Below are 12875 nucleotides of genomic sequence, written 5' to 3'. Positions count from 1 at the left end.
GAGAAGCAACTTGGAAGAGAGATTCACATGTGACACAGGAGCAAACAGAATGGGGCAACCCAAGTGCTTGTGTTCCCCATCTCCTTCACATGAAGATGCACAAACACAAAGCCATGTCTGCAAGTGAAGTGTGTGCATCTTAATGCAAGACAATGTTATGAAAATCCCTATTTTACTCATGAGGACATATGCCTAAAAATTGCAAGTTACTAATTTGTCCCTTCCTGCCCTACGGGAAGGTTGCTTTCTAAAACTTGGAGACAGGAAAATATTTTTAGGAACACTTAGGGGGAGAAGGAAAAGAGCTGGCTTTTGGAAACCATCAGATCTGGGAAGGTATGTCCAGAAGCCAAAATCAATGTTAAATTGATTCCGATAAGAGTGCGTCACAAGAGTCTGCACGCAGATAACGGGAAAAGACCGAGCAATGAATGCTCAGGAAATGGGTGTCTTTTCCTAAACTTTGCTCTCTCTCTTTTTGTAATTATCTGTTCTGCATACTTTCCTGACGGTATTCCTCCATTTGTTTTACTAAACTAAAGGACTGTATCCTCTTCTTCACTCTACTGGCTCTCGAGGATCATCAATAAAATACTGAATATTTGAGGTCCAGCTGACTAAGTTTTCACAACATGCCTCAAGCAGCTTACTAAAAAACTAAACATGCAGCAAACAAATTTTAAAATGTAGATTTTTTAAAAATCAGAAAATAGAACATTAGACTCACACTTCATAAAATCATAGAATTGTAGAGTTGGAAGGGACACTAAGTGTCACCTAGTCCAAACCCATGTAATGAAATCCTCCAAGGAAGTAGCGTTCTCTACCCCAGAGTCCCTTCTCACTGACCATGAGAAAGTTCTTCCTGATGTTTAGTCAGCCTTCATGTTTCCTCACACGTTGGCAATACAGCCAGCAGCAGCCCACAATCTATGGGGCATCCACTGCTGCTCTCAACACTGCCAACTCCATTTCACCCAAGTCTCATCCATCTCTTACTATATTTTCACTTTTAGCATGAGATGGTCCAAATCCCATCTAAGCCGTCTGACATAAAATCCCCTCTTCATGCCACAAGATATCCTATCAAAAGTAAAGTGTTTCCAGAACACTTCCAGTTCAAGGAGGACACTGACAAACTGGAACGTGTCCAGAGGAGGGCAACCAAAATGGTCAAAGGCCTGGAAACGATGCCTTATGAGGAACGGCTAAGGGAGCTGGGCATGTTTAGCCTGGAGAAGAGGAGGTTAAGGGGTGATATGATAGCCATGTTCAAATATATAAAAGGATGTCACATAGAGGAGGGAGAAAGGTTGTTTTCTGCTGCTCCAGAGAAGCGGACATGGAGCAATGGATCCAAACTACAAGAAAGAAGATTCCACCTAAACATTAGGAAGAACTTCCTGACAGCAAGAGCTGTTCGAGAGTGGAATTTGCTGCCAAGGAGTGTGGTGGAGTCTCCTTCTTTGGAGGTCTTTAAGCAGAGGCTTGACAACCATATGTCAGGAGTGCTCTGATGGTGTTTCCTGCTTGGCAGGGGGTTGGACTCGATGGCCCTTGTGGTCTCTTCCAACTCTATGATTCTATGATTCTATGAAATCCATATCTAAACATTTATTGTTATTGTTCAAATCAAGCTTTTGACTTCATACTGAACTGCAGTTCATATCATACACATCCAATGAGCTTTCCAATGAGCCACGAATCTGTCAATGAGTTCTAAAAGATGCGCGTGTCTATTTCCTTTGTCACTTATACTCCCTCACATGGGTGTACTTTGCCTGGTCAGAATGGAGCGCAGAGCCAGGAGAACGATGCTAACACAATTAATCGTCCGGCTCAATGTGAGGGCAGGGTTTCAGTGCTAAACCTTTGCGGCAAGCTAGGGGACGCGGGTGGCGCTGTGGGTAAAAGCCTCAGCGCCTAGGGCTTGCCGATTGAAAGGTTGGCGGTTCGAATCCCCGCGGCGGGGTGCGCTCCTGTTGTTCGGTCCCAGCGCCTGCCAACCTAGCAGTTCGAAAGCACCCCGGGTGCAAGTAGATAAATAGGGACCGCTTACTAGTGGGAAGGTAAACGGCGTTTCTGTGTGCGGCTCTGGCTCGCCAGAGCAGCGATGTCACGCTGGCCACGTGACCTGGAAGTGTCTCTGGACAGCGCTGGCCCCCGGCCTCTTGAGTGAGATGGGCGCACAACCCTAGAGTCTGTCAAGACTGGCCCGTACGGGCAGGGGTACCTTTACCTTTACCTTTAGCATCCACTCCAGAAGAACAAATCACCTCCTATTTGTGCTTTAATAATAGGTTTGTGTGCTTATTCTTTAATACACAACAATGTGCGCTTATTTTTAGTACCCCCCCACACACTTTAATATGTACACTAACCATACTCCACAGCCTGCCCTCTAGGTACTTTAACACTGAAGAATACTCAGCATTCCCAGAATTAAATATTTTGAAGGAGGAGAGATGAAAACCTTCACAGCAATGTATCTCTAAACTTCCCATGCACAAAATAGTTTTCAGGGCTTTTTTTAATAAGGCAATAGTTTCAGGAGAACATTTGTTTTACACGTTGACATCCCAGAATCACCGAGATCAAATTTTCAACTGAATTAATTATTTTCTTTTAAGCCAACAAGGTTAAGTGTCTATTGATAATACAGAGCTTGATGCTCAATATATGTAGAGGTGCATTAAATCCTTGGAGTCCAGTGTGCAAGGGAAATGGTGATGTCCCATTACTTCCCTGACATTTTGCACCTCTTGCTAATAGCACCATTATTGCAACCCAATGTACAAGATGCCATTAATGCATTTCTCTGACTGGTACCATTATTTCCAGTGGAAAGGTAAGGCCAGTTTGCATGACATGATTTAAGCCTCTACAAAGAAGCATGCATATAGCACATGGTGTCATAAATCTTAGCAGGGGGCTGTCAACTAAAATGGAAACCTTTTATCTGACCTGCCCCTTCCCCCATACATACTCACATACATGCTACTTGGGTTTCAGTTAGCAAACACAAGTTTCTTTAAGCCACAAATAAGCACAAGGCAGTCACTTAGGTGGCCTAGTCACTCGGCAGCACCATGGACAGAAGAGAGCTTTCTTCTATGAACAGAAAGGACCTGCCATTCAAGCGAAAGCAGGTTTTATGATCAGGAAACTCATGGTGCAAATCAACCAGGTTCTGGGGTATGATTTAGGAATAATCTCTCCAAGAGCCCATCCAGAAATTATGTTTCTGCTGTTATGGAGTTAACAGTATTACAATAGGGAGCTATGCGGGTTGGTAATATAACTCTGCAAAATACAGAATTCCTAAATTGTCTCCAAATTATTTGACATGCAGATGGTGCAAGATAACCCAGAAAAGTACTGGTGGCCTGGAAATAGTGAATAGGGAAAGTTGTATATGCAGTTATTAATCTCTGATAGCTCATTCACACATGCATTTGATGCTACATTCAACAAGTTGTGAATGCCTGGATAGCTTAGTTTAGGGGCAGGCAAACTAAAGCCCGGGGGCCAGATCCAGCTCAATTGCCTTCTAAATCCGGCCCATGGGATGAAGTGTTTTTACATGAGCAGAATGTGTCCTTTTATTTAAAATGCGTCTCTGGGTTATTTGTGGGGCATAGGAATTCATTCATATATTTTTTCCAAAATATAGTCTGGCCCACCTCATGATCTGAAGGATGGTGGACCGGCCCACAGCTGAAAAATGTTGCTGACCCCTGGCTTAGTTGGTCAGAGTGTGGTGCTGATAATGCCAAGGTTGCAGGTTCAATCCCCATATGGGACAATTGCATAATCCTGCATTGCAGGGGTTGGACTAGATGATCCTCAGGGTCCCCCAACACTACAATTCTGTTATCTATGACCTATGAACCAGCCCATGATGATGGGGAGAATCTGAACCTTCTTCCAAACAAGACTCTTTAAGAAACTATCACTACCAGGAAGAGAGATTGCTCAGTTGCTTCTGCTTGTGTGTTTTTTAAAAATAGTTACACCCTACCCCAGTGGCGTAGCCTGGGGGGTGCAGGGGGACCAGCTGCACCGGACGCAACATCTGGGGGGGCGCGCTCGCACTCGCAGCTCTCTGCCCCTACCTGGCTCACTCACTCTCTCTCACTGCAGTGCTGGCTGTGCGAATCCGATCCGAGCCGCCGGGTCGCCGCCCACTGTGGAGGGGAGGGTGCCAGACGTGCGGTGCGGTGCGAGAGCGAGGGACTATCTGGGGGAGGGACAGTGCAGCGGGGAGGCGCAAATTACTTGCCTTGCCCCGGGTTAGGGGGCGCAAATTACTTGCCTTGCCCCGGGTGCTGACAACCCACGCTACGCCACTGCCCTACCCTTTTCATATTGTTCAAGGCAATTTACAGAAATAGTAGACATGTAACACAATTGTCTGCATCTAATGTTACACTAAGGGGAACATTCCATTAGTGCAAGGATTTCTTCTTGCATAATGGAACATCCCCCCCCTCCCTTCTCAATCTGACCTGGGTCCCCCCCCCCCCCACCACCACCCCCCAGATCAGATCTGGGAACTTTGCAGGGCATGTCTTGCAGAAGGAGGAGGGATCCTGTTGCGCTAGCACTAATCCTGGCACTAGCACAACTATTTACTTGAATACTTCCTATTAAAACAGCGACATACTGTATAAAAGAAAATCAAAAAAAGCCAGCAATGAGTTTAAAAGCAGCTGCAGTTGTTTTTTTTGGGGGGTGGGGAGCAGCACAAAACATAACAAATGCCAAATAGGGGGAAAAGTGGGAGCATGCAATTACAGTAAAAGGTAAAGCTAAAGGGACCCCTGACCATTAGGTCCAGTCGTGACTGACTCTGGGGTTGTGGCGCTCATCTTGCTTTATTGGCCAAGGGAGCATGACTAAGCCACTTCTGGTGAACCAGAGCAGCGCACGGAAATGCCGTTTACCTTCCCCCTGGAGCGGTACTTATTTATCTACTTGCACTTTGACATGCTTTCGAATTGCTAGGTTGGCAGGAACAGGGACCGAGCAACGGGAGCTCACCCTGTCGTGGGGATTCGAACCGCCAACCTTCTGATCGGCAAGTCCTAGGCTCTGAGGTTTAACCCACAGCGCCACCTGCATCCCTTGCAATTACAGTAGGCAACATTAAAAACCAGCTGCAGCAGGCCAAAGGTCTTCCTAAATGAGAAGGTTTTAATGGTGCGGTTGAAGGCCACCAAAGACGACTCAAGACTTCTTAAGTGGGGAATACAAAAGTTTAGGCACAGCAGCAGTGAATGCCACCCTTGTCCCAACCAAATATGGGTTTGGAACTCAGAAGAGGGTCCCCACAGATGATCTTAAAAAAAACAGGCAGGCTTTTGTGGGAGAAGCTATTTCTTATCTCCACCTGCTATTTAAGGTAAATAAATAGACGCAACATTAGAACAGATTATTAATTTGCACTGAGGACAAATCAGTTGGAGGAATTTTAAACTGACCAGATGTTAATCCTAGACTGAGGGAGACCTTCGGAGCACATTCAAAGTACATTTCCCCCCTAAAATAATTTTGGGCGCTGCCAGTTTTGAGGGCTAAACGTTAGTGCCCAGTATTCTTTGAGGGCCAGCATGTGCTTCAAGTGTGCTTTAAAGATTAGCACGTACACAAGATGCCAACCAGTAATATCACTTTATTACCGTATTTTTCTGTGTATAAGACGCCCCCTACTTTTGGGGATCCCAAATTAAGAAAATGGGGGAAGATGGCCCAGAGTTGTTGAGCTTTTGGGGGGCAGGATTGCCAAAGTTGTTGAGTTCTTTTGGGAGGGGAATGCCCCGAAAATCACTCACCCAACACTGCCAATCGCACGTGTCACAGGAGAAAACAAGCATCTGCCCACTCGCCACCAGTAGCAGCCAATTGCACACACAATTGCCGCAACGGAAGCCAATCCACAGCAGCCTTTGACACAACTAACCATCAGCCACCAAACTGACGCACCAGCAGCCAATCCTAAGCAGCCCTAACAGCAGCCAGCAATCACCCACCCAATCACCGCTGATAAGCTCCTGCTCGTAGCTGCAACCTATCGGCCGTCCAGCATATGCACTATCTGTGTATAAGACGCCCCCTGATTTTTAACCTTATTTTACAGTAAAAAAACAACAACAACCCACGTCTTATACACGGAATAGTACAGTATTTCACAGTCTATGCACTAGCAAAAAGATGTAAGGGAGCAAGCAACTGGAGTCAAGTAAAATGTTATTTATTCATTTATTTGATAGGAGAGATGCCTTACATTTCATTTGCACTACATTTGCCTAAAGAACACCACCAAATCTAGTAAGTTCATACGCATAAAGGTAATTTTTTAAATAAAAAAAGCATTCACACTGCCACACACGGAATATAGAGCCATATGGACACACTGTTAAGACCTTATTCATGGAAGACAATCTTACTCAGCTACGAGTGATTGCCAAAGAAGAAGAGGATAGAGCCATAAACAGGTAATGCAAAATTAGCTGTGTGGGCAGCTATCATCTCTGGGAGAACAAGGGAAGGCAAAGAAGGAGAGACTGAGAGAGATAAGGTATCTGTTCTTCTCAGAGCATGCAGGGACACAAAACCAACTTCATATTTATTTATTTATTAATCAAATGATGGGATTTTCAAGTTGATTTGGGTTCCAGTGTGGGGCAGTACCAAAACAGAGTGCTCTAGAATTGTAACTGTCATTCTCCCTCAATAAATAAATGTGGCAGAACTCTTTAAAGTCTGCCTAGCTACCCCACATAGCCATAAAGAGAAGCGTTGTCATCGGCCTGTTTCAACTGGTAAGAATGATAAGTTTCCATAATGGCTCAAAAAAGGCCCCATAATAATCTGTGATCAGGATCTCTGATTCGAGCAACAGAGACAGGAAGAAGTATCGAATTAGGAAGAGTGCTTGCATTTGTAAGAAAAGGCTTTGCAAAAATAAAAAGATAACAATAAGCTATAAAGGGCAATTAAAAGAAATAGGGCAGGTCTCATTCATATTTGATAAACCATATGACTAACCATCATTTCCACTGCTGTGCATTAGAAATGCTATTCAAAGTTGGATAGCGGTTAAAATTATATATTGCCTGTGCCTGGCCTAAATTGTTTCCCCCCCCCCCCTCTTAAATGTACACAATATTACAAATTTAATTTTAAGCTGTTTGAATCAGTCTATAAAAAAGATTTGATTATACCTGAGTGTTCTGGCCCCGCTCTTTCCATATCTCAGTAATCTTGGCGGTAATTGGCTGATTAGGTTCCTCACACTCCATCTCTGCCTCAGTTTCCATGGTAATGCTACAGGAGCTATTATAGATGAGAACTTCATCTCTTTCCACTTTAGGGCTGAAACGAGAAGGGAGGTTAAATGGGGTGTCATCAATCTTAATGAAATGCAATTATTTTTACTCTTATTAATCATCGCAAGCCATTAGCTTGTGGCAACTGCAGGCCACCATTTGTCAAACTTTGCAAATTTCTGTAATTTTGTTTCCATTCTTTTATTGTTTATTTGTTTTGCCTCCCCACCCCCTTTATCTACAAGCCCTCTCAACAAAAATACACATAGGAAATGTTTTTCGGTGATGCCATTCTGCCTGCCGATCAAAACGTATGTACACATTCAGTGCCAGGACGGAGCAAACACAAGAACGGACAACTAAAGACAACAGACACTGCTTGAGTCAAAAATGGCAGCAAACCGCAGGTAGCGCTTGTCTCCTTTCCCCTCTCTTACTCACACTTAATCCTGGGGAATGAATAACTTGCAACTCCCTTAGGGCAAGCGCAGAAATTGGAAAAACCACACAACTGGCTAACTGGTCCCTAATTCCAACTGTGAAAAAATGAGCTCATTTAGGGTTCCAATTCCTGCTACCCAGCTGATAGCAATGATGCTTTCTTGCTAGCACTGGAACATTAACTTAGTAAATTAATTAAACTTACTTAACAGCCCAGGCTAAGCAGATTCGATATATGTGCCAGTTAGTTTAACAGGCCGCTTTCCTCCCCCCCCCCCCCCCCGAAATCTCTTCTCTCATTGGGAAGTGGGAGATGGGGTGGGGAGAAGTGATAATAATGGAAATAGCAAAGGGGTGCTCTTAATTAGGCCCGCTTGCTAACAGCTGCTCACTTGTGTTGGAAACTTCTAAAGTTCTAGTATCTATTTCTACCTACCAGAGCAACCATTTTCATTCCTTTCAGCTGCCTTAAAAACCTCAGATTTACTTGCCCCTAATACTCTGTGTTTCTGAGAGGGTTTATTTCCCCCCCCAAAAAAAATTCTGCATTTTTCCTCAGGACCATCACAGGAGAGAGAAAAGCGCCACAACATGTTTTTGCAGGATTTGTCTGCTTTAACGGTATATACATGGCGAGCAGACCTTCAGCAGATAAAACTTTTTTCCGTACAGATACAGGGATGCTGTTGCTTGGGTTGCACAGGAGCCCTATTAGCAAAGCGGCTGGCATCCCGACTGGGCTTCTTGTGTTCCCAACAGTATCCTGAGAAACAGAAACAGACATTGGGGAAATTCTCCCACAGGTAATGTGACTGGTACAAAGCAGGCAGGCCTCATGTATCTTCCAACAGTTACAGAAAGGCCAGAATTTGGCAGGTGCTGCTCTTTTTGCCCTGCAGGACAAATGTGCTTGCCAAAATCCAGTGGATCCAAAGTTGCCAGAGCCCCAGGCCCATCCCACCCCCCGTAACGGCCCACCCTGGGGCCATTACACTTACAGGAGATCTGGCAGAGGGCATTTATCCTGCCCTCTTGGGCAGAGCTGGGAACAGCTCCCTATCAAGGCCACTCCTCTCCAGGAGGGCTGCCATCGCTCCGTCACATGCATGGAGGCAGCAGGAGCGAGGAGGCAGCCACTGTGCCTGGAGTTGATAACCTTTTGAAATGGCCCTGCTACTGTGCTTCCAACAGACGCCTGGCAACACATATTTAACATATAGCGTATTTTTCCATGTATGAGACGAGGGTTTTTTATTTTAAAATCATGTTAAAAATCTTGGCTCGTCTTATGCACAGGTAGTGTTGAGGGGGATGTGCAATTGGTTGCAGCTGCGAGTTGGAGATTCTCTGTGGTGATCTGGCAGCTGATTGGTGGTTGTGTGAAGGGTTGTGGGTGATTGGCTGCCACTGAGGCAATTGGGCAGCATGCGATTGTCAGCGTCTGTTCAGCAGGGGTGAGCAATTTTCGGCATTCCCACCCCCAAAAAAAGCTCAGCAACTCTGGGCAATTCCCCTAAAAAAAGCTTAACAACTCTTGGCAATCTCCCCCCATTTTCTTTTTGAGTCCCCCAAAATAAGGGGTGTCTTATACACGGGGGAGTGTTACACACAGAAAAACACAGTATGTTTGCAAAGATAAAACCCAGAAATGCCCATCTTTACATTTAAAAAATGTGCTCCTGTATAAGGACACTGAGTAACCTTGATTTCCGGCATTTCCCTCCCATCTTGTTACGAACAGGACTTCAGGTGAGTTGCAAGGGAGGGAAGAAACCTTAAAAGGTGGGGAGCTACAACAGCTTCTGAAAATCCAACTTCAGCAGTAGATTTGAAGGCAAAATGGGAGTCTCTTGATTTACAACCTGGCAACTCTAAGCAGAAGTGTTTACTTCTTATGCACTGCTAAAAACACAGGACTAGAACTAGTAAAAATCCTAGTGTACAGTGGTACCTCAGGTTAAGTACTTAATTCATTCCGGAGGTCCGTACTTAACCTGAAACTGTTCTTAACCTGAAGCACCACTTTAGCTAATGGGGCCTCCTGCTGCTGCCGCGCCGCCGGAGCATGATTTCTGTTCTCATCCTGAAGCAAAGTTCTTAACCTGAAGCACTATTTCTGGATTAGCAGAGTCTGTAACCTGAAGTGTATGTAACCTGAAGCGTATGTAACCTGTGGTACCACTGTATAACCTTCGATCATGTAGTCAGTTCCCCAAACACCCAACCAATGTTACCACAAGGAGGAATTGGTACCAAACGATTCACATGCATCAGTAACACTGGACCTTAAGCCAACAGCAACCCTGCTGGTCGGTACGTAATGAATAAACACTGCATTGGCACTCTAAATATTGCTTAGGTTGTTGACTTAAAGTAGCGAGGGGGGGGTCATTCTTCTGCTTTTCATAATCCCTAATCTTTTTCCCCCAGTGGCATTCAACAGATGTTGCTTTGGATCAGAATACACATACAAGAACAAAGTAAAATGTTTACTAGATGGATCATCTGGTGTCCCTCAGACTCAAATAATACTTTAAAAAGACAAAGGAAGAGATGCTTTGATATCAACAATGAATGGATTTAACGTTCAATCAGGCAAATCTCTCTGCAGGCCAAAGCGCACACTGCTATCGCCAGGCTAGCAAGTGCAGTGACATGCCTGTTCCCCAGTTTGAAACCCGTCCCTACAAAACTTGAGTGCTCCTTACAAAACAGTGCACTGGAGTCCAGCCACTGTCAGGCAGACGGATCATGTCTAACCTGATAAAAAGGCCAGAAAAATGGATGCCAGATGAGTTGACAGCAGCCTTGCGAGGTAGCAAAGAGGAACACGTTGAATCGTCACAAAGGTATCGGTACGGTGTGCCTGCCGTCACAACGGAAGCGCTTGCTCTGATTCGGATGTCGCACTGGATCAGAGCCGCACCTGGCTGCTCCCAGTCATCTACCTTCTCTTTCAAAGAGCACGTCAAGCTGCACAGAACTGCTATGGAAGCTGGAGAAGAGAGAGGGAAATCACCAGCCATCAATATTAGTTTGGCACCGCCACTTTTCTTTGGCTTGCTCCTGTTTGCCTTGCAGAAAGTGATGGGGAAAGTTTAGCAGCTTACTCAGTTGGTTTGTCACGCTACTGCTAAAAACACAAGGAGGAAGGCGAGTTAAAAGTCACCAGCCTTGAATAAGTAAGCACTTTCATTATCTATTTTCTTATCCCAGCTTTGTTACTATTAACATTAAAGCTTTCTCAGGGTGGAATTATTTTGCTGTATTTTGCCATTGGGTATCACTTCGACTGAAGGGCGGCATGGAAACTTATCCAATAAAAATAAACAAACTACGCTTCGCATGCAGTTCCACCATTCTTTCTAGACTTTTGTTTAATAAAATGCAGCCATTGAGTCTGCAATTTGGAGGAGGAAATGGATCCAGATAGGTCAAGCCCCCCCCCCCCACTGTTTTTTATCACAATTGGTGCATACTATTTGGTTTCAGCCCTGAGTGCTCCCTGGAAGGACAGATCGTGAAGCTGAGGCTCCAATACTTTGGCCGCCTCATGAGAAGAGAAGACTCCCTGGAAAAGACCCTGATGTTGGGAAAGATTGAGGGCACAAGGAGAAGGGGACGACAGAGGATGAGATGGTTGGATGGTGTTCTCGAAGCTACCAGCATGAGTTTGATCAAACTGCGGGAGGCAGTGGAGGACAGGAGTGCCTGGCGTGCTCTGGTCCATGGGGTCACGAAGAGTCGGACACGACTAAACGACTAAACAACAACAACAATTTGTTTTCCATCATAGGGGTACAAAAACTGCTGCAGGTAATAGTACGAAGGTGATATAAGGAGAAAGGGCAAAAAAGCCTCTCTTCCCCCTTTCAAATTGTGGCCTTAACAACTGAATTTTGCTTTCTAAAAATCTGTAGTGTAAAAAAGAACAACACAACAAGTACTTCAGCCTTCAGTCACTGATTATCTAAGGCAGGGGTCAACAAAGTTTTTCAGCAGGGAGCCAGTCCACTGTCCCTCAGACCTTGTGGGGGGCCAGACTATATTTTGAAAAAAACAATAATGAACGAATTCCTATGATCTACAAATAACCCAGAGATGCCTTTTAAATAAAAGCACACATTCTACTCATGTAAAAACACCAGGCAGCCCCCACAAATAACCCAGAGATGCATTTTAAATAAAAGGACACATTCTACTCATGTAAAAACACACTGATTCCCGGACCATCCGTGGGCCGGATTGAGAAGGCGTTTGGGCGGCATCCGAGCCCTGGGCCTTAGTTTGCCTACCCATGACCTAAGGTCATAAAGTATTTGGATATTTGGATAACAGCCATATGCACAATAGTTTTAGTAGATGTACATGCATTATAGCTGGTCAGATATTCATAATTAGAGAAAAGGTCCAAAATCCATAGGCAGGGAATGTCTTTGAGGTATAGGGTCGGAAGGGACCCCAAGGGTCAGTCTAGTCCAGCCCCCTGCAATCCTGGATTATGCAGGTGGCCCATATGGGGGCTCATTGGGCTGGGTGCTACACAGAATAGGAGTTTGGGGTTGGGGGCAGCGGGGAGGGACAAAAATACAAAAAATAGTGCGACTGTTGAAGCCTTGCCGTTTCTCTCCCCACATCTCCCAACTCCTGCTGTGTGTTTAACATCCAGCCTGATGAAGAGCAAAACATGCTTGCTATTTGCTGCCATTTGGGTTGGCCCTCTTAATAACTGTACAGACTTAAGCCTCTGGGCAAATGCAAATGTCTTTGTCTGGTGCTGAAAGATGCCAGGCATACCTGTTCTGGGAGGGCAATCTCAGCACTGCAGAGAATGGGCAGGGTAGAGAGAGAAAGGAAAGTCACACACCCTCTGAACCCTTGCAAGGTCTCTAACCAACAGCCCTGTGCAAAGGTGGCTCGGAATGCAACTTACCTGTCCCTCTTCCTTGGCTTACGCACAAGACTTGAGCCAAGTTGACAAGGACTTTTTACAATGCCCTTCCTTGAACCCACATACCTTCCTCCTCCTTTTCACTGCCTTAGCTCAGGTGTCTTTGACAGGGGCAGGCTCACACGTTTCAACACATGGAATTTTTCTCTCCC

At 45.1% G+C, this 12875-nt stretch overlaps 1 protein-coding gene across 2 annotated transcripts in view; it reads right to left on the bottom strand.

The window, feature by feature from the left end:
- The window catches only part of PKHD1 (PKHD1 ciliary IPT domain containing fibrocystin/polyductin), a 240228-nt gene that overhangs the window by 163655 nt on the left and 63698 nt on the right, over positions 1 to 12875 (bottom strand). For both annotated transcript variants that reach the window (XM_083435262.1, XM_083435263.1), the window contains 2 exons: positions 10533 to 10767; positions 7227 to 7377 (listed from right to left, as the gene is read on the bottom strand). In XM_083435262.1, coding sequence (XP_083291388.1) covers positions 7227 to 7377; positions 10533 to 10767 — 386 coding nt within the window. The remainder of the gene's footprint in view (positions 1 to 7226; positions 7378 to 10532; positions 10768 to 12875) is intronic.

This window comes from Podarcis tiliguerta (assembly GCF_965153285.1).
Source record: "Podarcis tiliguerta genome assembly, chromosome: 3".
Taxonomy (NCBI): Eukaryota; Metazoa; Chordata; class Lepidosauria; order Squamata; family Lacertidae; genus Podarcis; species Podarcis tiliguerta.
The sequence above is the reverse complement of the archived record's forward strand: the minus strand, read 5'-3'. Positions and strand labels throughout refer to the sequence as shown.